This window comes from Nilaparvata lugens, chromosome 3 (assembly GCF_014356525.2).
Source record: "Nilaparvata lugens isolate BPH chromosome 3, ASM1435652v1, whole genome shotgun sequence".
Taxonomy (NCBI): Eukaryota; Metazoa; Arthropoda; class Insecta; order Hemiptera; family Delphacidae; genus Nilaparvata; species Nilaparvata lugens.
In genome coordinates, this window is record NC_052506.1 from 78,023,399 (window position 1) to 78,050,100 (window position 26,702).

The 26,702-nt window shown below is 32.8% G+C and overlaps 2 protein-coding genes across 3 annotated transcripts in view; both read left to right on the plus strand.

The window, feature by feature from the left end:
- LOC111045693 (nuclear factor of activated T-cells 5) overlaps positions 1–1,580 on the plus strand; it is a 93,862-nt gene extending 92,282 nt beyond the window's left edge. The window contains exon 12 of the mRNA XM_039424702.1: positions 277–1,580. Within this exon, the coding sequence (XP_039280636.1) occupies positions 277–287 (11 nt within the window). The 3' untranslated portion in view covers positions 288–1,580. The remainder of the gene's footprint in view (positions 1–276) is intronic.
- Positions 1,581–3,236: 1,656 nt separating this feature from the next.
- LOC111045445 overlaps positions 3,237–26,702 on the plus strand; it is a 97,917-nt gene continuing 74,451 nt past the window's right edge. The window contains exons 1-3 of one of the 2 annotated variants that reach the window (XM_039424703.1): positions 3,237–3,487; positions 4,011–4,179; positions 5,915–6,051. In XM_039424703.1, coding sequence (XP_039280637.1) covers positions 3,429–3,487; positions 4,011–4,179; positions 5,915–6,051 — 365 coding nt within the window. In that variant the 5' untranslated portion in view covers positions 3,237–3,428. Of the gene's footprint in view, positions 3,488–4,010; positions 4,180–5,914; positions 6,052–12,761; positions 13,047–26,702 lie in introns of those variants that run through there. The other variant, XM_039424704.1, reaches the window with a different exon arrangement.

Here is a 26,702-nt window from a genome sequence, read left to right on the forward strand (position 1 = left end):
TATTGTGTTATTTTTGTTTGTGATGCAATTTAATTATTAATTATTATTAAAAGAAAATCCCAATTTAATGCTGTAATATTGCGCTCATCGAATTTATCCTGTTGTCAATATTCTCAGTGCCTAGCAGAAGTCTTCGAGGTTATTTACAGCATTTAATTGGGATTTTCATTCAATAATAATTATCTATTAATTAGCATTTGAACAAATTTGCAATTCAATTATTGACTCAATAGTAATTTTATTATTATTCTCATTGTGTCATTGTTTTTGTTTCAGTTAATTATTGAAAAGAAGACCTCGACGTCTTCATTGTTGACTAGTCAATCACAATTGACTGAACAAAACACCGAGTGTTGAACACTACTGAAGTTGTGTATCAACTACTGAAGTTGTGTATCAACTACTGAAGTTGTGTATCAACTACTGAATTTGTGTATCAACTACTGAACTTGTGTATCAACTACTGAATTTGTGTATCAACTACTGAATTTGTGTACCAACTACTGAACTTGTGTATCAACTTCTGAACAACTGTATCACCATACAATGAACAAGTGCATCATTTGTTCCACATATTTTCATGTATATTATCATCAAGTCATGAACACTCATGTCAGCGTTCATCAGTTGTGCATCACTATTATTTCAGTGCAAACGTTTTTGAAAGTCTGCTGATTTTTGACTGAGTTTAAACAAAAGACTGATATTTTATTTACAGTAATATAATCAGTGACTCATGTTGTACAAATTTTATACAGCAGTAGAATTAGACCTGTCGACTTTTATTATAGTTGTCATAGATGAGAGAGTATTGTGCTGTAGTAAGCTATTTTTCATTGATAGATCTTGCTATAAAATTGTACATAAAATTGTATTAACTTAGATAAGTGTAGGCTAGAGACCTATACCTTTATAATTATTGTTAAATTTCTTGTAAATAATGTACTATTAAAAATTTGTAGTCTATTAATGTTGGTTAGTGTGTGTAGTTTAATATCATAATATTATATATCATATAAAGTCAAATTATTTGAAGTTACAACGCATAAAATGAAATTATATTAGAATAACAGGTACTTGTTTTGAGAATTGACAAACTAACCGTTTAGTTTCTACTTGCATTGGACAGAGAAATTTATTAAAATGTTATTGACTTATAAACTGAGTGTTTTTTTAACTGAGCTTGAATAATAGTTGTTTATTATACCTATATAAAACGTGTTGAATAGAAATTGATATTGTGGAATTTCCCCATTATTGAAAATACACAGTTTTTTTGTCACATCCACATTAATTTATAAGATTAGACCTGCAATTGAAATAGTACAAATCTAATAAATGTGTACGTGACAAAAATATAACTGTGTTTTTTCAATACAGTAATATAATTTAACAATTATTCTCAATTAGGTATTATAAAAATAGTTATTACATTTGTTAAAGGTTCTTTCAAACGTGTTAAACATATTTGAATTTCAACTATTTTTCAATTTTATCTTTCTTAGGACTATGTGAGTATTCACCACCCATGAGAGAACAAGAGATTAAGGTTGTTATTAATAAAAGCTTCTATGAATTGATTCTTTTGTCATTCCTTAACCACTCCATTTTAACTTTTTGTGTAGCTGAGTTGATATTGTGGTAATTATTCATATTGAATGAAAAAGACTAATAAATTGTCAAAAAACCACAGATCAATAAATCTGTGGTTTTTTGACAATTTCGTAGTCTTTTTCATTCAATTCCATTTTCAAATCAACACAACTTAACTCATATATTTAATGTGATTTTCTTATGCTTGTAAAATTGAAATAAAAATCTTGATTTTGATAGAAAAATATTCAGTTGAAACTTTGACTATAGAAAGAATTTCTTTCTATATTCAAAGATTGAAATGAACCATTTTATATTCATTCAATATAAGGTAACTATAAAATTTTCAAATCTTCCCCGAACAGTTTATCTTTAACTTAGTTTTGAGTCAAAACTAAATAAATACCTAATCCATTTAAAGATTCCCAATAATTTTTGATGACTTTTTCAAAATATAATATAATTATCTAGAATTATCAAAATTATGTCTTTGAACTTTGTAGGGTAGTCAGTTTTGATTTGAATAATAATAGTTGATTTGAACCAAAGGTATGTAAAAGTACCATACTATTATTTTATTCTTCTCTAATAAATAGCCCATCCAAGTCGTAAACAGCTATGAAATTTTTTGTGATTATTGTTCCTTTCGTCAAATACTATTATTCCTGAGAGTTTGAGCAATTTTAATTTTTGACCATTTTTGCAAAAATCCATAATGTATTCATGGATTTCATAAAGAATGCAAATGTCCGAGATTTGGGCTATGGATAGAGGTTGACATAACAAGTGTTGTGCTATAATATGAGACGTTTCGCTACGATAATACAGGATGAGTTATTAACTGAAACAAAATCTTTCCTCCAATCACAGATCAGAGAAATCACTCATCTTCAAAAATGCTTATAAATCAAGAATAGGACTGAATTTCGCCAATGTGATGACTTGTAAGATCTTTTCACTGTCTACTGTTGTTCAAAAATATATTTTTTAATTGAAATTTAAAGCTTTTTGTTGATGGATTTGTTTATTATAATAAAAACTTGAGTAGGTATAGCCTATAGGTACCGTACCTAAAAATTTTGTCAAGTTAATACAGTATTGGTATCATTCTTCCCATAAGAAATGAAGTTATACATAGGCCTGCACTTTGGTTGTTATTTATTGAAGCTTTTCAGTTTATCGAGTTGATAGTTTGACACCTTGTGAGACCGGACTCCCCACTTTCATTCATTAATTTCTGATAATATGAGTAGGCTACATAATAATAGTGGATCGTTAACCGATTTTGCTGTGATGAATTTTATTAGATGTTTGGACAGCTTCATCAACAATTAATGGGTTTTAATTAATATGAAGTTTTATTGTTCAAAGCATCAGAAGTTTCTTCACAGAAATATTCAAAAAATTCAAATTTGAATTTTGGGCATAAACTTCCCGCTTCACTGATACCACTCATTTACTACTATCTACTTTCCAAAGTTTAGAAGAATATCAAGATAATGTTGAGAATTGACAATATTTATATTATATAATCGTGTTATATGATAGAAATATTATATTTTCATTTTGATGTAAAAAGAATCACTGATATCAAAATTCAAATCAGTTAATCCAATCAGCTGACTCAACGACCTTGCATTCTGGTACACTCCAATTCCAAAATGGAGTAAGTTCAAGTTTAGGTTATTACACGTCAGTTTACTGGTTTTTCAACGTTTTATCTGTATGTCAGATTTTACACAGTTCCTTTTGGTTTTAATTAATCATAATGACTTAATTGGGCTTTAAATTAGTAAATTAAAATGTACATTTATTGAAATGAGCGTAGTATCAGTATGAATAGTCGGCTAAGCTTGATTTATCAATTATTATTGCTAACTTCCATCATTTCCAGGTGAGTGTTCTATTGATTATTTTCTGCTCATAAATTATTATTTGTCATACTTTGGTATTATATTTAACCAATTTTTATTAAAAGTTCATATTGATAGAATAAACTAATTGAAATAGTCAGTAGTAATTTGGGTTCATATGCGTACAGAATGATGAAATAGTTGGTGGATTGCAATCAACACTACTTGTAGAGTATAAAATAAGTAGATGCCTATAATTATAATTTAAAATCGCATTCAATGTTTAAAGATTATCCATTGACTACTTAATGAATTAATTGATTGACATTTCAGGTTAGTTTTTAAACAAATGAGCTTCAATTTAAAATATTGTTGATCTTGGTATTGGTATGATCAAGAAATCATGCTGTACTTATTTACAAATGCTACAGTGTTGAACATGTTCCCTTTTATTCATCATTTAATAGAAAGTGCTATTCAATTTTGGTTTATTATTACCTATTATTGGCAAAATTGTCACCCTTGTACAAAACGCTTGACTTATTGTTTCTTAATTATTTTCAGTGGTATACTATTCATAATAGTTGCCGCAGAGCATGGCATCAATATTGGCCAATCTCATAAAGCAACAAAAGAAGTTCAGGAGGAAGAATCGAAAAAATTGGATGTGGAAAAGGCAGTTTATGAAAAACCGGTGGACTTTGACACAACTCAATTTGAAAGACTCAAAGACGTAAGTTACTTTTATTCATTGTAATTTAGCTCATATATCAATTTATTCGATATTTAACTTTATTGTGTGCATATTCTCGCTGGCTTTAAGTAGCCTAAAAGCTGGAGTAAATTTGAACGAAATTGAACATTCCTAAATGTAATGTTCCTATTTTCCTAAATGTATCAATTCCTAAATGTAAAGTATCAATTCCTAAATGTTATGTATCAATTCCTAAATGTAAAGTAATGTTGTTTTATGGCCAATAAAATTCTTGATTCTTGAAATAATTAAAATAGCTGAAACTTTACACTATTTTCTCTTTTTTTTATGTTTAATTTTTTAGTTTTTCAAACGTGACTATGGCAATGACTGCGACTACGCCTCGTTTCGGAAAGCAAATTTTCTGACTCCAGCTGTTTAAAGTACCTTATACCTCCTTCATCCATTACCCACACTTGTGGGATCGATGGCGTCATTTCACAATGCAAGTCTAGAACTTTGCTAAATCCCAAGCTCGGAAACCGACCCTATGTTCCAAGTTCCATATTAGGGTTAGGTATTTACTTGACACTAATATTTTCCTGACAATATAATCTTTATGTCATCATTTTATCCAGTAACTACAATAAACTAAGTCAGCCTACATCACGTCACTTGTCAAAGTGGTCATATAATTTTCAAAATTGAAGAATAAATGTAAAACGAAATTTATGACGGAAATCAATTAATTATTTAATGATTACATTTATTGACAATCAAAACAATCATTATCTCCTTCTTTTTCTCAGGCTTTTCCCACTGAGGTGGGGTCGGCGTTTCGTTTCAGTCGCTTCCAGGATGCTCGGTCAAAGGCTTCGTTTGGTGTTAGTCCCTTCTCTACAATATCTTGGGCGATGCAATTCCCCCCATTTCTTCCTAGGTCTTCCTCTCTTTCTAGTGCCTTTGACATCTAAAGCTCAACTCACACTCACTTGACTCAGGTCGAGAAGAGACTCGACTCTAGTCGAGAGCATGTGTTTCCAAATGGTGACACTCAGACCAGTCTATTCTGGTCTCCGCGACGTCACCATTTGAAAACACATGCTCTTGACTAGAGTCGAGTCTCTTCTCGACCTGAGACGCGTAAGTGTGAGTTGAGCTTAAGTGGTCGATCTTTTTACAATCACAAATCCACAAATCATTTTATTATACAATAATATGATTGAGAGAAGAAAACAACAGGCTTAGCCCAAAACTGTCTTTAAAAATTCTGAAAGATTGATTGAAAAACCTAATATTAAAATTAGTGTAGTACACTTCTTTTGTATTTTTTTCTGTAGGGCTACTCTTAAATAAGAATAAAAATTAGAAATCCAAGTACCACTTTTTTTTCAATCACGACATGTTTCGGCTATATAATGCCATTATCAAGTCATGTTTAATACGACATGTTTCGGCTACATAATACCATTATCAAGTCATGTTTAATACATGATAATGGTATTATGTAGCCGAAACTTGTATTAAACATGACTTGATAATGGCATCATATAGCCAAAACATGTCGTAATTGAACAATTTAAAAGGGTTTTTAGATTTCTAATTGTTATTTCTACACTTCTTTTATATGAGAGTTTATATAAGAGAAGTTTTATTCGAATATTTCAATAATATTCAATTTTGTTGGTTATTTTCAAATGCATTTCGTTCTAGAACTACTTGTTACTAACTTGGTATTAATAATAATTTTCATATATATTTGGTTTTGTTTCAGGAGGAAAGACAGCTAGACCAAGAGATTCGTTCCAGTTTTGATGAGGCGCCTTCGGAAGAAATAAATTCTCTAAAAGAACAACCTCTGCAGGCCGAATCTGGATCAGTGTTTCAGAACCATGCAAGCGTCACAGATGAGTGAGTCCTCATTCCTACTTCAATAATAATTATAAATTCGGGTTATGAAAAGGAGACGGTACCGCTGCTACCTGTTCACTGGATATTGTTCAATAGAGGCTCAAAAAGGTTCATCTTCCAACTCTCGACAACTATTGTCCTCTGATTCCGCCTCATCACCCTCATTAGTGGCCCTTTTATAGTTTCTGGAAGGCACTTATAGCTGGTAGCAAGCACTTGTATTTTCTACAATATTGTATCTAAATCAGTAATCAAGTACTTGAAATTGTATTATTCCCAATGGTTCATTTGATGGACCTCGACTTGCTCACAAGCTGTATAGAGACAAACTCTAAGGGCCGGTTTCCGAGCTCGGGATTTAGCTAAGTTCTAGACTTTGAACAGCTGGAGTCAGAAAATTGGCTTTCCGAAACGGGGCGTAGACGTAGTTTTTATGATAATCTTCATTTTCTTATTCCTATAATTGGAAACGTTTTTCCAATTTTTCTTCTTTTTTATCCATCCCAATGTGCCGTTTTGACAGCGTTGAGTGGTCGCCTCGGATCCATCTTCTCCACTGCTCTCTGTCCATAGCCATTCTCTTCAACTGATTCACGGTCTTGCCTCTTTCTGCTGCTATCCGTGAAACAGTTGCCTCCCATGTCACCCATGGTCTTCATGTCGGTCTTAATAATTCAAAGTAGCTAAAACTCTACACTATTTTCTCTTTACTTTATTTTGTGTTCAATTTTATAGTTTTTCGAGATTTAATTTGAACGTGGACTACGACTACGCCCCGTTTTGGAAAGCCAATTTTCTGACTCCAGCTGTTTAAAGTCTAGAACTTGGCTAAATCCCGAGCTCGGAAACCGGTCCTTAGTGAATATACTCATGGACTGAAAATTTTGTGAAGTGAAGGAACTATTTCTGACTATATCTTATGTGTAATCGAAAAAATTGAAATTGAATTGAATTAATTATCCAAATTTGGGCGAGGAATAGCACAAGGTCACCTTATTTTTTCTCTCCCTATCATTTTGTTGATGTACTTATTGTATGAATAAAAAATAAAAATAATTTAAAAAAAGTTGTGATACATACAATTTGATAATTATTGAATGTACGATTTTTTATGTCCTCTCAAATTCTATTAGATTGAATACATAATGTAACCTATGTAAAGTGTTAAGTCTCATCATTTACTCTAAATAAATGGTCTTAGTTTAACTAAATTTGTATTTATCATTAATAGTAATGTGTGTGTTTATCTAATCACTGGTTTGCAGCTGAAAGTGCCTTCAAGTAACCAGACTGGTCCACCAGTACATTCCTGGGGATGTGAAATTTGTGAATCCTTAACAATAGACCACAAAAATTTCAGAAATTTAATGACAATAGGCACCGTTAATAATTGATAAAAATCAATATTAAACTATTAAAAACCAATAAGCATTTCTAAATTTAATAACACTGAATGGTCACTAAAACTTTTACCTGTTTATCCATTGTTTTCGGCGGACCCGTCTCGTTTCCAAAACCCATTAAGTCCTATCTATTTTGAAAATAGGTAGGCTATATTATTAGACGTATGGATTGATAAACTGTGAATTTGCATGTGAAAACCCTCTTGGTGTAGCCTAACAGGTTTGGGATAGTTCAATAAAGGAATGAACATCATTCCATAGTATCATAGAGAAACAATACATAGCATAAGCTATAGCAATAGCTTACGCTATTGTTTCTCTATGATAGTATTGACTGAGGAAGCCAAGGCGTATATTTATTACGAGCTTGGATATCTGTCTAAATAATCATATATTCTGACTTCTTTTTTTGTGGAAGGGGTAAAATGAAAAGAGATTATCTAATTCGCGGAAATATAGCTATACTAATAAGCCGTAAGCTAAATTGATAATCATGCCGTATGAAATAGCTAATAATAAATCATGGAAACCCACAATAAAATGTTGTACCTTAAGAGGAGAATGAAAATAAATAGTTTTCAACTAATCATCATCTATCATGATACCATGGGACTATAGTGAGGACAACGTTATAATGTCAATGGAGAAAGATAGGAGAACAACGTTGCTGATCATCTGTCTTGTCAATGCATTCTATAGACGGTAGCTGATACAGGTTTATTGATGTAATATTAATTGTTCATTCTCGTTTCAAATAATCAATATTATATTCTATTAAGCAAGAAATTATATTTTTCAATTTTTTCATGATTAAGATGAAATATCGTAAAATCAATTACATCATGAATCTAATAAATTATTAATTCTACATTGTTGAAAGACGATCTGGCAACAGAGCAAAGCGAGATAGAGATAGCGCTATCCGGTTTGTTGAATGATAGACAAGGATAGCAATACAACTGCTAATTAAGGCTGTGCAAAGGCTAAAAATAAACTTTCTACTCATGCTATTTTTCAAAGTTTCAGTCATCAAGCTATCAAAATGAAAAAGTTTTCTTAGGAAAACATTTTTCTGATCATTAATTTTTGAGAAATGAGCGCCTAAAGTTTAAATTTTTGGGACAGAACATTTAAAATTCGGTAAGAGATAAATCCACGAGACTTATAGGATAGATTCTTCATGGTATTGTCGATCTATTAACAAAAACTTTTGAGATAGTTATTCAATTTACTAAAAATAACCAAAAATAACTTTTAGTTGAATTATTTTTGGTAAATTGAATAACTTTTTCAAAAATTGATATTTTCAGAAAATTTTTGTTTTACTAGTTCAACAATACCATGAAGAATCCATCCTCTAAATCTCATGGATTTATATCTTACCGAATTTTAAATGTTCTGTCCCAAAAATTCAAACTTCAGGCGCTCATATCTCAAAAAGTAATGATCGGGAAGAATGTTTTCCTGAGAAAACGTTTTCATTTTGATAGCTTGATGATATACAAAACGAAAAACTTGGAAAAATATCACGAGTAGAAAGTTTGTTTTTAGCCTTTGCACAGCCTTAAACACTGCCATTATAACGTGGACCTCACTATTAAATAGACGACATTATTAATGTCATGAGGCATAAGGGATTTGTCTGTTGGAATCATTGTGACCATGAAATTGAGAAATGTGCTTTTCAGCTTTAGTAACTTTTAGCCAGTGTGTGTTGGACACGTGTACTTTTGCTGCGTGTGAAATGTGACGATTGTTTCTTCTCCTTCTTCTTGTCGAGTGCTTCGCGTTATCATAATCGCGCTAATTCTTATCACAGCAGTAGCAGACGACAGGATTCTCGACTTAGTTGTAGATGTAGACTGCTCACCTGGATACGTGAGCAGGTTGTGTTGCATTTATTTGATACGTTACATAGTTGTGTTGCATGAGTTTAATACTTGACGTTGGTCCGTCGTTTGTTGAATGAGCGTAGCTAGTTCCCAAGGATAGTGTATAGCTATAGTCTATAATATAAATATAAAGAAAATAAAAATCTCAGTACCCTTATCACTTGAAAATGGCATAAATGTCCGAAACATGTAGTGATAAAATATTTCAAAAAAAAGGGTACTGAGATTTTTATTTTCTTTATATTTCTATAGTCTATATACTATTCTTGGCTACTTCCTAATTTTGACTTGGAGCTCGAGTCGGTGTTTGTGGGTTTGTTCTACGATTACTTTCGAATGCTCGCATCAATCAACTTCAAATATTCATTCAATACGTATTCTTGGTACCATAATTCTAGAAACGTTTGTACTAAATAAATTGACCACTACGCTGGATTCGCACACATCGGTGACAGTGAACAGTGAAAATAGAATTCCCATAAGTGTTAATGGCATTATTTCCACTGAGATCGCTGTCCGAGTATGAATAATCTCATTACAACTTATGAAAATTATATTTTCACTGTTCACTGTTATGTGCGAACCCAGCTGTATACATATCGAGCTCGTTGGACAATAAAATAGGCTAACTCCTTTATCATTCATAAGGCGAGAAAGGATACATAAATGGTTTTATATAAGTATCATATGGTATGATATCATATCGTTCCCAATATCATTGACCGAACGAAGTGAGGTCTAAAAATTAACTCGACAGTTTTGCATTCCATGTATTTATGTTTATATTCATTATCCGCATTTACGGCGAAACTCGGCATCAGATTTTCATGAAATTTGACAGGAATGTTCCTTTTTGAATTGCTCGTCGATTTATATGTAATGTATTTTGAAATTTCGAATTTCAAGGATAGTATAAGGAAAATGATATATATAAAGGAAAAGGAGCCTCCTTCACACGCCAATATTAACGTGAAAATCCGACTATAGAATGATTAAAATGCATGATTACTCAGCTGTCGAGACGACCATTAATTGCATGCAATTGGTAAATGATTGCATGCAATAGTTCAAAGTAACATTGTATTCTCTCGACCTCCCTCTGCTTTCAACTCGGGCTGACCAGTTGCAAGTATGTCTTGTAGGAAATTAGCTTTTGATGATAGTAGTTGTTAACAACAGAGGATTAGTATTGTCGATACACCAACCCAAACAGCCATCAGCCATTGGCCGTTTTCATGCCATATCTCGCCGACAAGACAGGACAGGACACAATTTATTCTGAAGGACAGTATTAGAGGAGGCTGTAGTTTATAACTGTGTGAGGTTCATTGTTCACAGAACTACTATTAGACAGTAGTCGACGGCATAACCGGGTTGAGTTAACAAAAAATCGACTTGAAATTTGGAACATAAAAGCCCCATAGGCTACATTATCTTCTCATGCTATCTTTTCTCCATGATTTGATCATTAATCTTTTTAGGATCTCTATATTGTGAGATTTATTTGAATATGTGAATTACCGCTCATATGCCGCTTACATGTACTTACTTACGAAGCGCTACAGCCCTGCGTGGACCTTGGCCTCCTCAACAATTCACCTCCATTCATCTCTCTGATTAGCCAGTGTCTTCCAGGTCCTCACTCCTAGGTACGCTAGAGCTTTTTCTACAACCTGCAGCCATCGTGTTCTCGGGCGACCTCTTTTCCTAGTTCCTTCCATTCTTCCAACAACCATCTGCCTCTGCATCCTATTGTTTGTTCTCCATTCTTTGCACATGTCCCAGCCAGCTGATTCTTCTAGACTTTATGAATTGTACTAGGCCTATATCTTTGCCCCGCACAATGTCACTTAACAAAGACATTTTAAAAGAAAAAGACATTTTCGCATATGGGGCCATGAATTCTTCTTATTATTTTTCTTTCGAAAATCCTCAATCTTCCGGTAGTCGCGCCCTACTCAATCACACGAGCAGTCGCGTGTTGTACAACATACAATTTTCCAAGTGTTATGTACTCTGTTTACTGTCAAAACATATTAATTAATTGTATAATTACTTTTTCCATCTTCTTGGATTATTTTACGCCTATAAACATTTGGATGATTACCATTTCATAGCCCAATAAGGTACATCAAGCAAAGCCATCAATCCTGTGTTATTGGCTCGTTTACAGTCCCCGTATACAGTCTTTCCCTATCTTATGCACTGTCACAACTAAATGGCACCTAAAGAGTGAACCATTGCTCGGTTGATACTGAAACTCAGTGTTGTGATGGGGGAAAGTTTTGGAATGCATAGGTGACTCATTCACTGACACCACCCCATTCAATAGTTTTGTGCAGCAAAAAAACTGATACTGTTGTATTTTTTACAACAGCGCTACTGCCGGAAGGTTAATGCGTTCATATTTTGGGAGTTGAGAACCCAAGTTTCACAGCCGTATGTCACTACCGGTCTTATAAGTGTTTGATATAGTTTTACTTTCGTGCATCTTGATATTATTAGTCTAGCTTACATGTATTCAAATATAATAAATAGTATATCTTACATGATAATATCGGGGGACCGAGCTTTGCTCTGGAGTGTAAAAGCATAGAAAATTTGTAACGAAAGATTGAATTTATAGTTTATATTTGTTTATTTATTCATTTTCTCAGTCGTACAATTAGTTCTACAGTTATACGAGGAAGCACAACAGGCTTATGCCCAAAACTGTCCCTCTTCAAATTTATACTACAGTCCAAATCAAAATCTAGGTTAAGCTACTATCACTCATCAAAATAACAATTTATTCACACTTCAAAAAACAAACACATCATCAATTACAAATAGATATACTATGAATTCGATTTTGAATGATATACTGTTTGCTACAATATTTGTTAATATATATGAACTATTCTACACTAACAGCATCTAGCTAATATTTTGGACTTTCTGTAGTAAACATGTTTTCTAAAAAAAAGAGAAATAAACGAAAATTAGTTTCTCTTGCTGAATTTTTCTTCTTGTGAGATCAGCTGGATGATCTCACACACATGCACTCGTTCACTCACTTCCACGGTATCGACAGAAGACAAAATTTCCAGCTGTTTTTCCAAGGACGTATCTATCCTTTTAATGTCGTTCAGCGAGTTATCCCAGGGTTGAGACCTAGTGCAATCGAATCTTCATATCATAAACCTACTTTGTTCCAAATATCGTGAGAATCGTTAGAGCCGTTTTCGAGATCCGGTCACATACAGATATATATATAAACATAAAAACATCATACCCATGTTTGTATAATTTGGTTGGCATCTATTGACTGTTTTGTATCAAGAGGAGCATGTTTGTATCATTTGATTAGCAACGCTCGACTGTTCCGTATCAAGAAGAGTCTATAGTAACTCCCGTTCATGCTACCGGTATTTCACTCACGCATTTCGCACCGGCTGTTCGCATTATCACTTCTGGAAAGTTGCGCGGTCTTCTCAGTATTAGTTCTGTGCTGGTGTTGTGCAAAATTTGCCATGTAGTGCCTTCAAATTTGAATTCAGTGATTAATTCTGTGTCTAAATGTCTGGCATGTAGAATTTAGGCTTTAAATTCAGTGATTAATTCTGTGGGTCTAAATGTCAGACATGAAGACCAAACTTGGATTTGTCATTCTATGTTTTATGATAGAACTGGTCACTGATTCTCCGGGGATATCTTTGGGGTAGGTGATCTTTGAAAATTAATTTTTGTAGTAGAATAGAATATGATTTATTTCAATTTTAAGTGAATTGAATTTCAGTTCAGAGAAGGAGGAATGAAGACAGAAAGAAATTAGAAATAGTTATGTCCCATAACAAATATCATTCATTCTACAGTTTCACAGAAAAACAAATAAAATACTTCAAATTTAGTGTAAGTTTCTGTGGGTCTAAATGTCAGACTTGAAGAAACTTGGATTTGTCATTCTATGTTTTATGATAGAACTGGTCACTAATTCTCCGGGGATATCTTTGGGGTAGGTGATCTTTGAAAATTATTTTTTGTAGAAGAATAGAATACAACAATTTGAGAATATAAGAATTTATACAATTATTATTGTATACTAGCCGATCTCATTAAAAACTTGACAAACTGAAAACTTGACCTACTGAAATCTTGAAGAATCTAAAATAGGATTATAACCATCCTCGGTAAATTGAGAATTATTCAAGTTAATCAATCCAGTAGCTCAGACATGATGATGGATGAAAACTTGACCTGCTGAAATCTGGAAGAATTTAAAATAAGCCTATAACAATCCTCGGTAAATTAAGAATCTATATACAAAACTTCAAGTTAATCAGTGCAGCAGTTTAGACGTGTTGATGCGTCATTCGTGAATTTCCTATCCCGTACGTGTATAAGCCAGTTCTTTCCTTTATTATACTATAGATGAGTGGAGTAAATTATGCTATTAAAGTGAATAATGATTATTCAAATTACAGTATTACTATATAAATAGCTTCAGTATTTTGTCAACATGTCCTTTAACTATATTTGATTCGATTATTGGTATTTTGCTTTTTATTTTTAATTATGCCACCTTAATTAATTGCTTTTTATCTATAGCACTGTTGTGAGTGCTCTGCCATGGTCTTTCTTTCATATACTTTGAAAGCTAATGTAAAGAAATTTGTAATTTCGTGATCATGAATTAATTCTTGGGGTTATTAATTGATTGAATGAATATAATAGAGAATAAGACTACCGTTGAATCCTTGAAGTTATTAATTAATTGATTGAATGAATTTATTCTATAGTCGTGATAGTGATATTTGGAGCAGTGAGAAATGAGGCCTTTCTTATTCCAAGGCCCTTAGGCGCCTTCTCAGTTTCGATCGAGATACATCAGCTGATAAAGGCTGTGCAAAGGCTAAAAATGAACTTTCAACTCGTTATATTTTTCAAAGTTTTTGATTTGTATATCATCAAGCTATCAAAATGAAAAAGTTTTCTCAGAAAAGCATTTTTTTCCGATCATTACTTTTTGAGATATGAGGGCCTGAAGTTGAATTTTTGGGACAGAACATTTCAAATTCGGTAAGAGATATCTTGAGATTTAGAGGATAGATTCTTCATGGTATTGTTGATCTAGAAAACAAAAATTTTCTGATAATATACATTTTTGAAAAAGTTATTCAATTTACCAAAAATAACTCAACTAAAAGTTATTTTTAGTAAATTGAATAACTATCTTAAAAATTGACATTTTCAGAAAATTTTTGTTTTACTAGATCAACAATACCATGAAGAATCTATCTTCTAAATCTCATGGATTTATATCTTACCGAATTTGAAATGTTCTGTCCCAAAAATTTAATCTTTAGGCGCTCATAATTTTTTTTCATTTTGATAGCTTGATGATATACAAATCGAAAAACTTTGAAAAATATCACGAGTAGAAAGTTTATTTTTAGCCTTTGCACAGCCTCAAACTTGTAATGTAACACATTATAATTAAAGACATAATAGCTACAGATAATTGTAGCATAGTGTTCATTCTTTTACCCATCGTTATCTTATCTAATCATCATCCATCCCATTACCCACGCACAAGCCTGGAGCTCATGTGGGGATCACCCTCAGCAAATGAATTAGAAGAGTCTTTAAAATATTGTTACCAGCTGTAAAAATATCTATCTTATCAAAGCGGATCTTTACTATATGAATTCGTAAAGGAGGTGTATAGTGAGGTCCACGTTATAATGGCAGTGTTTGATTAGCAAAGGATATTGCTATCCTTGTCTATCATTCAACAAAGCGGATAGCGCTATCTCTCTCTCGCTTTGCTCTATTGCCAGATCGTCTTTTAACAATGTAGAATTAATAATTAATTAACAAAATATTTCATATTAATTATGAAATTATTGAAAAGTATAATCTCTTGCTTGATAAAATATAATTGTTAATTTTAAACGAGAATGTTCAGTTAATATTACATCAATATACTGTACTGTATCAGCTACCGTCTATAGAAGGCATTGACAAGACAGAGGTTTGACAATATTTTTCTGCTATCTTTCTCCACTGCCATTATAACGTGGACCTAATTTTAGGAAATGTATTTATGGATACAGTGAACGGTTTATGTGATACAACGTTCCAGATCACAATGGGTGTCTTGTAGTAACGGTTTTCTATGCATTCCTGGCTGAGTGATAGAGACATTCACCTCAAACGGTCAGATTCCCTTATAAAAGGGAAATTAAATTTTCTTTTTTATCAATTTTTACTTACCACACCAGATTTTCTAGTTATTATACGCCATTTTTCTCAAGGATATTACGCAGCTCCTGCAGTTTTCCCAGAAATGAGACTCATGTCAGTTGATAGGGCATATAAATAGCTATCCATGGTATAAATTTGAACATAATCGTTGGAGCCGTTTTCGAGAAAACCGTGAAAAACATGGTTTTTTAGTCATTATCCGCCATTTTTCTCAAGAATATTACGGAGCTCCTGGAATTTTCCCAGAAATGAGACTCATGTCAGTTGATAGGGCTTATAAATAGCTATCTATGGTATAAATTTGAAGGAAATTGTTAAAGCCGTTTTCGAGAAAACCGTGAAAAACATGTTTTTTTTTGTCATTATCCGCCATTTTTCTCAAGAATATTACGGAGCTCCTGGAATTTTCCCAGAAATGAGACTCATGTCAGTTTATAGGGCTTATAAATAGCTATCCATGGTATAAATTTGAAGAAAATCGTTAGAGCCGTTTTTGAGAAAAATGTGAAAAACATGGTTTTTTTAGTAATTATCCGCCATTTTTTCCGCCATCTTGAATTGAATTTCTTATTGTCGGATCCTTATGGTATAAGGACCTTAAGTTTAAAATTTCAAGTCAATCGGTTAATTAGGAATGGAGTTATCATGTTCACAGACACACACACACACACCACACACACACACACACACACACACACACACACCACACACACACACACACACACACACACACACCACACACACACACACACACCACACCACACACACACACCACACACACACACACACACACCACACACCACACACACACACACACCACACACACCACACACACCACACACACACAACACACACACACACACACAACACACACACACACACACCACACACACACACACACACCCACACACACACACACCACACACACACACACACACACACACACACAACACACACACACACATACACATACCATACACATACACATACACATACATACACATACACCTACACATACACATACACATACACATACACATACACATACACATACACATACCATACACATACACTACACATACACATACACATACACAATACACATACACATACACATACACATACACATACCTACACATACACATACACATACACATACACATACACATACACATACACATACACATCACATACACATACACATAACATACACATACACACACATACACATACACATACACATACACATACACATACACATACACATACACATACACACATACACATACACATCACATACACATACACATAACACATACACATACACATACACACATACACATACACCATACACATACACATACACATACATACACATACACATCACATACACATACACACACACAGACCAACACCCAAAAATCATGTTTTTGGAAGCAGGGGACCTTGAAACGTATAGAAAACTTGAAATTAGGGTACCTTAATTTTTTTTGGAAAGCAATACTTTCCTTACCTATGGTAATAGGGCAAGGAAAGTAAAAACCATGTTTTTCACGGTTTTATCGAAAACGGCTCTAACGATTTTCTTCAAATTTATACTATGAATAGCTATTTATAAGCCCTATCAATTGACATGAGTCTCATTTCTGGGAAAATTGCAGGAGCTCCGTAATATTCTTGAGAAAAATGGCGGATAATCACAAAAATAATGTTTTTCACGATTTTCTCAAAAATGACTTGACCGATTTTTAACATTGGGTAGATGGCATGCATATTATCGGTAAGGAATAGTGACAGTCTAAAGTAAATCTTACTATAGTAGATCTCCACTTCCTTTTCATTGTGCAATTTGAGTCATAGATAAGATTCTGTTGTAGGTAAACATGTAGAGTCATAGATTAAGATCAGAGTTCTGCTGACTATAGTGAGGTCCACGTTATAATGGCAGTGGAGGAAGATAGGAAAACATTGTCAAACCTCTGCCTTCTATAGACGGTAGCTGATACAGGTTTATTGATGTAATATTAACTGTTCATTCTCGTTTAAAATGAATAATTATATTTTATCAAGCAAGAGATTATACTTTTCAATAATTTCATAATTGATATGAAATATTTCGTTAGGCTAATTAATTATTAATTCTACATTGTTAAAAGTCGATCTGGCATCAGAGCATAGCGAGAAAAAGATAGCGCTATCCGCCTTGTTGAATGAAAGACAAGGATAACAATGCCATTGCTAATCAAACACTGCCATTATAACGTGGACCTCACTATAGTAGATCTCCACTTTCTTTACATTGTGCAGCTTGAGTCATAGATAGGATTATGTTGTAGGTAAAACATTTAAAGTCATAGATTAAGATCAGAGTTCTGCTGCTGACTAATGCGTTGACCCTTTGGTTGATTGATTGATTGAGTACTTTATTCATGTAGATTACAATATATACTGGCTTATACACTTATATACAATAGCTTACAATACAGCAAATTATGGATGAATTTACAAAATATAAATTAATAAAATAATTATTGAGCTGTATATAATATGAAAAAAAAACAATTTGTGATAACTATAGATAAAATAGATAATATTGTTATGCATCTATATAAAATTGGCGGAGCTTTGGACATATCAATGTCCATTCTTTGGAAAGAATTTCGAAGTATTCTTCCCACTAACACTACCAAAAGCACATATATTGGTTGCACAGATATTCTTCTGATATTTTATTTATTTATTCACAATATGACAATTTCCACTGTGAGATTGTACATTGAAATCGAAATTTATTTACAAATGAACATGCTAAGTTACAAACATGATTCTAATGATATTATTATAACTGCATTCCACTAATCAAATCTTACCTACTGTAGTTTAGAGTCCAATGCAACCGGTTTCAAGTCTATACAGTGTTCTGAAAAAAGGTGGCCATAAGTCAGGGCATTTTGTTTGTAATTACATACAAAACGCATGAAAAATAGAGAGCTTGACAGACTTTGTATATTTTTCATGCGTTTTGTTTGTAATTAAGGACTATTTTTATGGTTGCGTTTGTCTATTTTAGACTTATCCTCCTCTTCGAAATTACATTTTCTACAAGCTCTGTAGAAAAAAATTCTGTATTTATTGTTCATTTAACATAGTAAATCTGCTTCAAACCTTAAAGGAACTTGATTTCCGGGACCAAGTTTCGCGTATTTCGTCAAATATCTTAAAAATTACTGTAGCTAAAGGTCTGGAAACGGTTTTATTCAATTTTTCAGTTCATTAACGCTAAATTATACATCTCAATTAACAGCCAACAAATACCCGTAGGGCTTCGTTTCGGCAGGGGAACTGAAATTCAGACGAAATATTTCACTCTGTATAACTTGGTAACCAAACATTTTCGGACCTATGTCACTTAGAACGTTTTTTCTTCTTTTGATGAGGGGAATCACGCCCTGACTTATGGAACAACATTCTGTATAAATTGAACTCGTATATCAAAAGTTAAGCTTGATGTAAGAAAATTTTACCGACCATTTTTGTTGCAAATTTTATGTAGAATCTATGGTCTTTGGTTGCTACAACTTTCTTGGGACATTGTATAATATTATTTCATGATATATCTATCTTATCAAAGCGGACATTTACTAGATGAATTCATAATGGAAGTGTAATAACAAGTTATTTACTATAACTCTTATCACCGGCTCATGATGTAATAACAATTACTGGCGTAATGTATGTGAGCATTGTTTTATTACTCAATGGATATTCAACTATTAATTGATTCAAATCCAAAATTAGAGCGTACAATGATAAGTCATAAAAATAGATGGCGTTTGTTTGTGAGACAAACTGCTGTTATCAGTAGATAGAGTAATGACGGTTGGAATTAATAAATTTTGAAACAAATTGTATTGAGTCTGATGTCAGTGTCGTGTGAAATGCATTTAATTGAATTCAATTTCTAATATTCTAGATTCATTTATTGTTCCGTTCGCATCTAAGGCTAGGTGCACACCAGTTAGTCAAGACAAGACAAGATCAGACACGTTTAGTCACAATTCTTCACATAGTTCCTTATGTAGGTCATGTCCAATTGCAATGACTAATCAGTGTGTTGCGTCTTAAGCAAGTATGTGAAGTATTGTGACTAAACGTTTCTGATCATGTGTTGTCTTGTCTTGACTAATTGGTGTGCGCCTAGCCTAAGGCTAAGTCAAGACAAGACAAGACATGATCAGACACGTTTAGTCACAATACTTCACATACTTGCTTAAGACGCAACACACACTGATTAGTCATTGCAATTAGACATATCTTCTTAAGCAACTATGTGAAGTATTGAGACTAAACGTGCCTGATCATGTCTTGTCTTGTCTTGACCAACTGGTGTGTGCGTAGCCTAATAATTTAAATAGCATGCATGATAGCAAATCCAGTATCTAAATCATCCCATCTATGATAAAATAAAGGATAAAAATGGGTTATACACGTACAGGATAGGAAATTCACGAATGAAAAATCTTCATGTCTGAAGCTAAACTACTCAACTGATTAACTTGAAATTTTGAATAAAGATTCTTAATTTACCGAGGAAGGTTATTGGCCGTTTTTAAATTCATCAAGATTTCAGTAGGTCAAGTTTTCAGTTTGTATGGTTTTAAAATAGACCCTTGCGGAGCACGGGTTACCTGCTAGTAATATAATAAAGAAAAGAACCGTTTAAAGCCGCAGGGATTTAAGATAAGTCTGGACTAATTGACTGTCTTTGATGGCGTTCATATATATATATATAATATAAATATTATAATGTAATAAATTATTTTATTTATTCAAGTAAGTTACAATATATTCTGGTTTATACACGAATTTACAATAAAATACAGTATAGCAGCTAATTATGCAACAAATTTCACATATTATGAAACTTATTAATTACAATGAAGATTGAATGCAACATTAGAGTATTGTAATGTAACTACATAAATCGGCGGTTTTCAACAATGAATAAATGATAATTTCAATGAATAAATATACACCCCACTATAAACTATAAATTTATATGTTTCTATGTTCATATGTTCCTATGTTTGTTTTGTTTGAACATTGTTTTTCTCAACTATTTCCTATCAACTGCTAGTTAAGAATTCGTTTTTCAACTATTTTCAACGATACTACAGTTGAATTTTTTAATAGAAGCTATCTATCTATAATATAATAAAGGAAAGAACTTGCTTATACACGTACGGCATAGGAAATTTACGAATGACGCATCATCACGTCTGAACTACTCAACTGACTAACTTGTAGTTTTGCATATATATTCTTAGTTAACCGAGGATGGTTCTAGGCCGATTTTCATTTCTTCAAGATTTCAGTAGGTCCAGTTTTCAATTAGACCCTTGGGGAGCACGGGTTACATCCTAGAGGAAATGAAATGGGGATAAGTTGGTGAATGAGCGGTGGACAGTTTGCAAATGTCAATAATTTGTTTGTTAGACAATTTTTCTTCAATCATCGTCACCAAGTTTTTTCTGTAGTAAATCGATCTATTTGACCGAGCGAAGTGAGGTCTAAGATTCAAGTCGACGGTTTGGCATTTCTCTTTTAATGTTTATATGTTGCGCATTTACGGCGAAACGCGGTAATAGATTTTCATGAAATTTGACAGGTATGTTCCTTTTTAAATTGCGCGTCGACGTATATACAAGGTTTTTGGAAATTTTGCATTTCAAGGATAATATAAAAGGAAAAAGGAGCCTCCTTCATAAGCCAATATTACCGTAAAAATCAGACTATAGAATTATTCATCATAAATCAGCTGTCTAGTGGACTATAATACTTCCCGTTCAAAAACATCGAACATCTTGAAAATGTATCTTTCCATTAACGTTAGTAGACAGTTGACTATAATACTACCCGTTCAAAAACATCGAACATCTTGAAAATTGTTTCTTTCCATCAACGTTGTAGACAGTTTCAGCCAGACCTGATAACAGCGCTCACACTCACATTCCGGGACGACACGTCACGGTACGATATAGGACAGAAAGCTCTGTTTATTTAGGATTTTTTCTAGACATTTTTAATTGATAAATTATTTATTAATTTTTGAGAAAACATAACAACAGGTCAATGTAACTCACTGAGCGCGAGGTCTACTGTTCACAGAACTACTAGTAGTATCAACAGAAGCTAGCTTGTTCAATGAAGATAGCTTGTTAAAAAATGATCAATAAATTAATACTGTATAATGATTAATTCAAATATCCAATGATAGCTGTATAAATAGAACTAAGGAGGACTTCTGCTACTGCAAATATTGACCAAAGAACTAAATAGCAGAAGGAAATTTGAGGAATCTTCTATCTTTGATTATTAAATTGTTATCTTACCATAAACCATTTACAGTGAAATGGAACTACTCACAATTTAGAATACGGTAGTTTTAGAGGTTGGCCTATTTTTTTGTGATTCTATTCAATTTTTAGGCAGGTTTTTGAATCAGGGATCGTAAATTACTTATTAATTGCAGTATACACTAAATCTTGCTGTAATTGAGCTGTAGGAGTTTGTAGATTATTGAAAAAAGTAATTTGTTTGGCTATTTTATTCAATTTTAGTTGTAAAAGAAGTAGGTTTCTAGTGGCAGGTGTAATTAATTTTGTATCCACAGTGAATGATCACTGTTGCCTCTTGCAATTACTGACTCTTCATCGTGCTATGTAGAGTTGAACAGCGTTGACTATCAGACCACTCGTGTTTAAAAGTGTTACACTTTCCTGTGCTAATTAACAATTAGCGAATTTCTAGGTGTAGAGAAATCTCTCTAGTTACTTTAAATTAACTTTAGATTTGAATACACTTGTGAACAGTGTTAGACAGTTCAGATGTGTAATCTATTCTATATTTTATAATATAACTAGTAGTTCTGTGAACAGTAGACCTCGCGCAGTTAAAATAACGACGTCCCAAACCATAAGCACATCCACACTGATACACTAACTTTTTATTTGATCAGATCATGCTTACACAAGATTTAATTATCATATAACGCTTTTCGGAATTTAGCGCGAGAAAACCAGAAGACATCTATAGTGAGGTCCACGTTATAATGACAGTGTTTGATCAACTTTGGTTTTGCTATCCTTGTCTATCATTCGACAAAGCCGGTTGTACTATCCTTTTCTAGGTCCACAACGATGTCAATTATGTTTTTGACGGTGTAGAAATGTAATTAATTAATGCAGAGAATCGGCATCGCTATTCTTCTGCCATTATAACGTGGACCACACTGTAGGCGCCCAGACGAGCAGTTATAAGTTATTTGCATCCTATTCAATTGTGCATAAAAATTGCATTCAATGAGGCATGTAATAATTTATAGTCTACACAGCTGTTAATTTTTTACCAAGTTACATTGAGATATTGAATTGCATGCGTCATAGCATGCAATTTTATAGTCAACTCGACAGTTGATTTATGATGAATAATTCTATAGTGTGATTTTTACTCTAATATTGACGTATGAAGGAGGCTCCTTTTTCCTTTTATATTATCCTTGAAATGCAAAATTTCCAAAAACCTTGTATATACGTCGACGCGCAATTTAAAAAGGAACATACCTGTCAAATTTCATGGAAATCTATTACCGCGTTTCGCCGTAAATGCGCAACATATAAACATTTAAACATTTAAATATTCAAAACATTTAAACATTAAGAGAAACCGTCGACTTGAATCTTAGACCTCACTTCGCTCGGTCAATAAAGGAATGAATTGGCTTATACACGTACGGGATAGGCAATTCACGAATGACGCATCAACACGTCTGAACAACTGGACTGATTAACTTGAAATTTTGCCTATAGATTCTTAGTTTACCAAGGATGGTTGAAGGCCTGTTTTAAATTCTTCAAGATTTCAGTAGGTGAAGTTTTCAGTTTGTCAAGTTTTCAATTCGATCCTTACGGAGCACGGCCTATTTTAAATTCTTCAAGATATCATTACGTCAGGTTTTCAGTTTGTCAAGATTATGATTAGACTCTTGTGGAGCACGTGTTATTTTCTAGTTTTAAATATTTTAGTGATTAGTATCGTTGGTTATTAATTGTGTAAATTTGCATTCAATTCATGTGAGATTGTTAACTTTAAATCAGGATATCCATTGCCTTCTTATGAATTGTTCAATGTTTGTCGAAAAGTCGTGTTTGAAAGCTCAATTTACCACTCTTTGGCCCGGTTGCAAACAAGCCGGTTAAATTTTAACCAAGATTAATTCTATGACAACCAATCAGAGAAGGGTTTTATGAGAAGAAGGTTTCTCTGATTGGTTATCGTGGAATTTAATCGGGATTGAAAGTCAACATACGTTTTTGCAACCGGCACATTGTATGAAGATTTTGCGTGTTACTAGTCGAAGTTTCCGTGTCACTTTGGAAAAGGCCTTGGCTTACCAAGTTCAATAATAAACTATCATTAAATCTTTTGTTCTAATTTTAGATTTCACAAAACGCATTCACTCTACTTGTTGCTTTGTCGATGTCCTGTTCCAATGAATTCTACACTCAATTTAATTTCAACGCTGATATAATCTAAATCTGATACATTCCATGATAGCTTAATCGCTATAATAAATGAATAAATAAAGTATATCATTACTGTGGCACATAACTTACTAGTGGATTCATTTATTCGATTTATTCTCCCTGTAATTGAAAGTCAATTTCTTTGTTTCAGAGTTATTAAACATTCCCCGATAGCTTTTTCGCTGCAATAAATAAATAAAGTATAGCATTGCTATGGCAGGTAACTTACCAGTAGCTTCCTTTTTCCCATTTCTCCTCTCTATCATCTTGAAAGTAAATTTCATTGTTTCAGAGTTATTAAACTTATGTAGATTTAATTTTTTTGTTTTGATATTGAGCGTTCAGCTTGCGTTTTACCATAGAGAAAATATAGAATAAGAAGATATCTCATGGTATAGGTAGTTCATGTTTCAAAATTCAAGCCTTTTTTTTATTAAACTCAAGCCGATTACTGTCGACTTGCGTCGATTATTACTGTTTTGTTGGGAGTTTAAGAACGGCACAGTATGAGAGACTACCAGCGTCACATAGCTTCACCGAAAACAACTACTAGGACTAACACTGAAAATTGTAACATAAACACCTCGTATCATGGGAGTAGTCCTAGTAGTTGTTTTTGGTGAAGCTATGTGACGCTGGTAGTCTCTCATACTGTGGCGTTCTTCTTATGCTATCTTTTCTCTATGACTTTAACACTAATCAGGGAGGGCTTCTTTGAAATAAAAGGTTTTTCTGACTGGTTCTTATGGCATTTAATCACTGTTTAAATTCAACAGACGTTTGTGCAACCGGGCCTTGATAGATTCTCACTTCAAACTGTAACCATTTTTGTTGAATGGAAACCCTCGATTTTATCTATAGTGAGGTCCACATTATAATGGCAATGTGCGATTGACAATACTGTTGCTGTCCTTTTCTATCACACAACAAAACAGATAGCACTATCTCTCTCTCGCTTTGCAATGTTGTCTATTTGCCAGAATATTTTATATTAACTTTTGACAGTGACTGTACAAAACTGAACAAACAATTCTCAGCCGCCATTTTTTTTCTTCATTCTATCAAAATACTTGAGTACACAAGTCGTATAATTGATTTAAAATATGTATTTTTGAAACTATGAAATAATTTTTAAACATTGCCGTATGAGAAACACAAATTAAAATACCTGGAATGACATTTTAAAAGTTGATAACTAAAAAAGGAATTGGAATAGAATACTTACCAAATAACTCAATTTCTGTTGTTTTGAAATTCAGATCGTTGTTCACAGCTTTTTAAATTAGCCGCCATTTCAGGTTTGTATAAAAATAGAAATCTGATCTCAGTTATGGAAGCAAATTTTTGAATCAAATTATGAAAAAATATATTCTCTTGATTAATTTGACATTAAATTGATTATTTTATCAAGGAAATGATAATTATTATTAGATTAAATTTGATGGGATGAATTGAGTAACAGCTGTTTAGTCAGTGGCAAAATGGAGAGACTTGGCAACGTTTTTCTCCTATATTTCTTCACTGCCATTATAACGTGGACCTCACTATATAAGCAATGCCGGCAGTTTAAAGTGTAACTGTAGTGGCATTTTCGGATGGATGTTGGCAGCACTGTAAAATGGCAATGAAACTGTTTTCCCGCAACTGGAATCTGGTGCGGAACAAATTGGTTTCCATTCTGTCAGTATTAGTTAAACGGGAATTATTGATGCTATTTATAAAGAATTGTGACAGTTGGAAGTGGATCTCACTGTATTGATGATCTCTGAAATTAATGATATAAAAAAACTTATCATTTAGAAATGTTGATGTTTAAACATTTGTGACAAGTCCAGGTTCGGGCTAGTCCTGTTGCTCTCTATAATGATGTAATTTATATATGATTTGTAATTGTATTCATAAATTAATGTATAAATATGTGTCAAATTGATTTCAAAAGTAAATCATAGCAATTAGTTGTCTATTCATCATATTTGGGAACGATGAATTGCTTGAAATTCTTTTGTGCTACATATTTGGTGATGTATTGTTGACACTGAAGCTGTGTTGAACGGATGATTGGATCAGATTTCAATGAGAGAAACTTTTCAATAGTCATCTTTGATAGTCAAATAGAATATTTACATGAGAACTAAATCATCGGAACAATATTTGGAAAATATTTCTCCAAAGGAGTAACTTTTCAACAATCTATAATATTAGAGTTGATTTATGGGATAAATAATATAGTATGATTCACTCATACTATTAGCATTCCATAGAAATAACAGAAAATTTGTGTTATTTCTATGGAATGCTAATAGTATGAGTGAATCATACTATATTATTTATCCCATAAATCAACTCTAATATTATAGATTGTTGAAAAGTTACTCCTTTGGAGAAATATTTTCCAAATATAAACATTTAATGTTTTACATCCAAGCAATATTGGCAAATTTATAGTTAATCTATAACGATTTAACTCGGATTCTCTTTTGTCTGGCTGTAGTAACGCAATTACGGCCAAACGCGTTGATAGAATT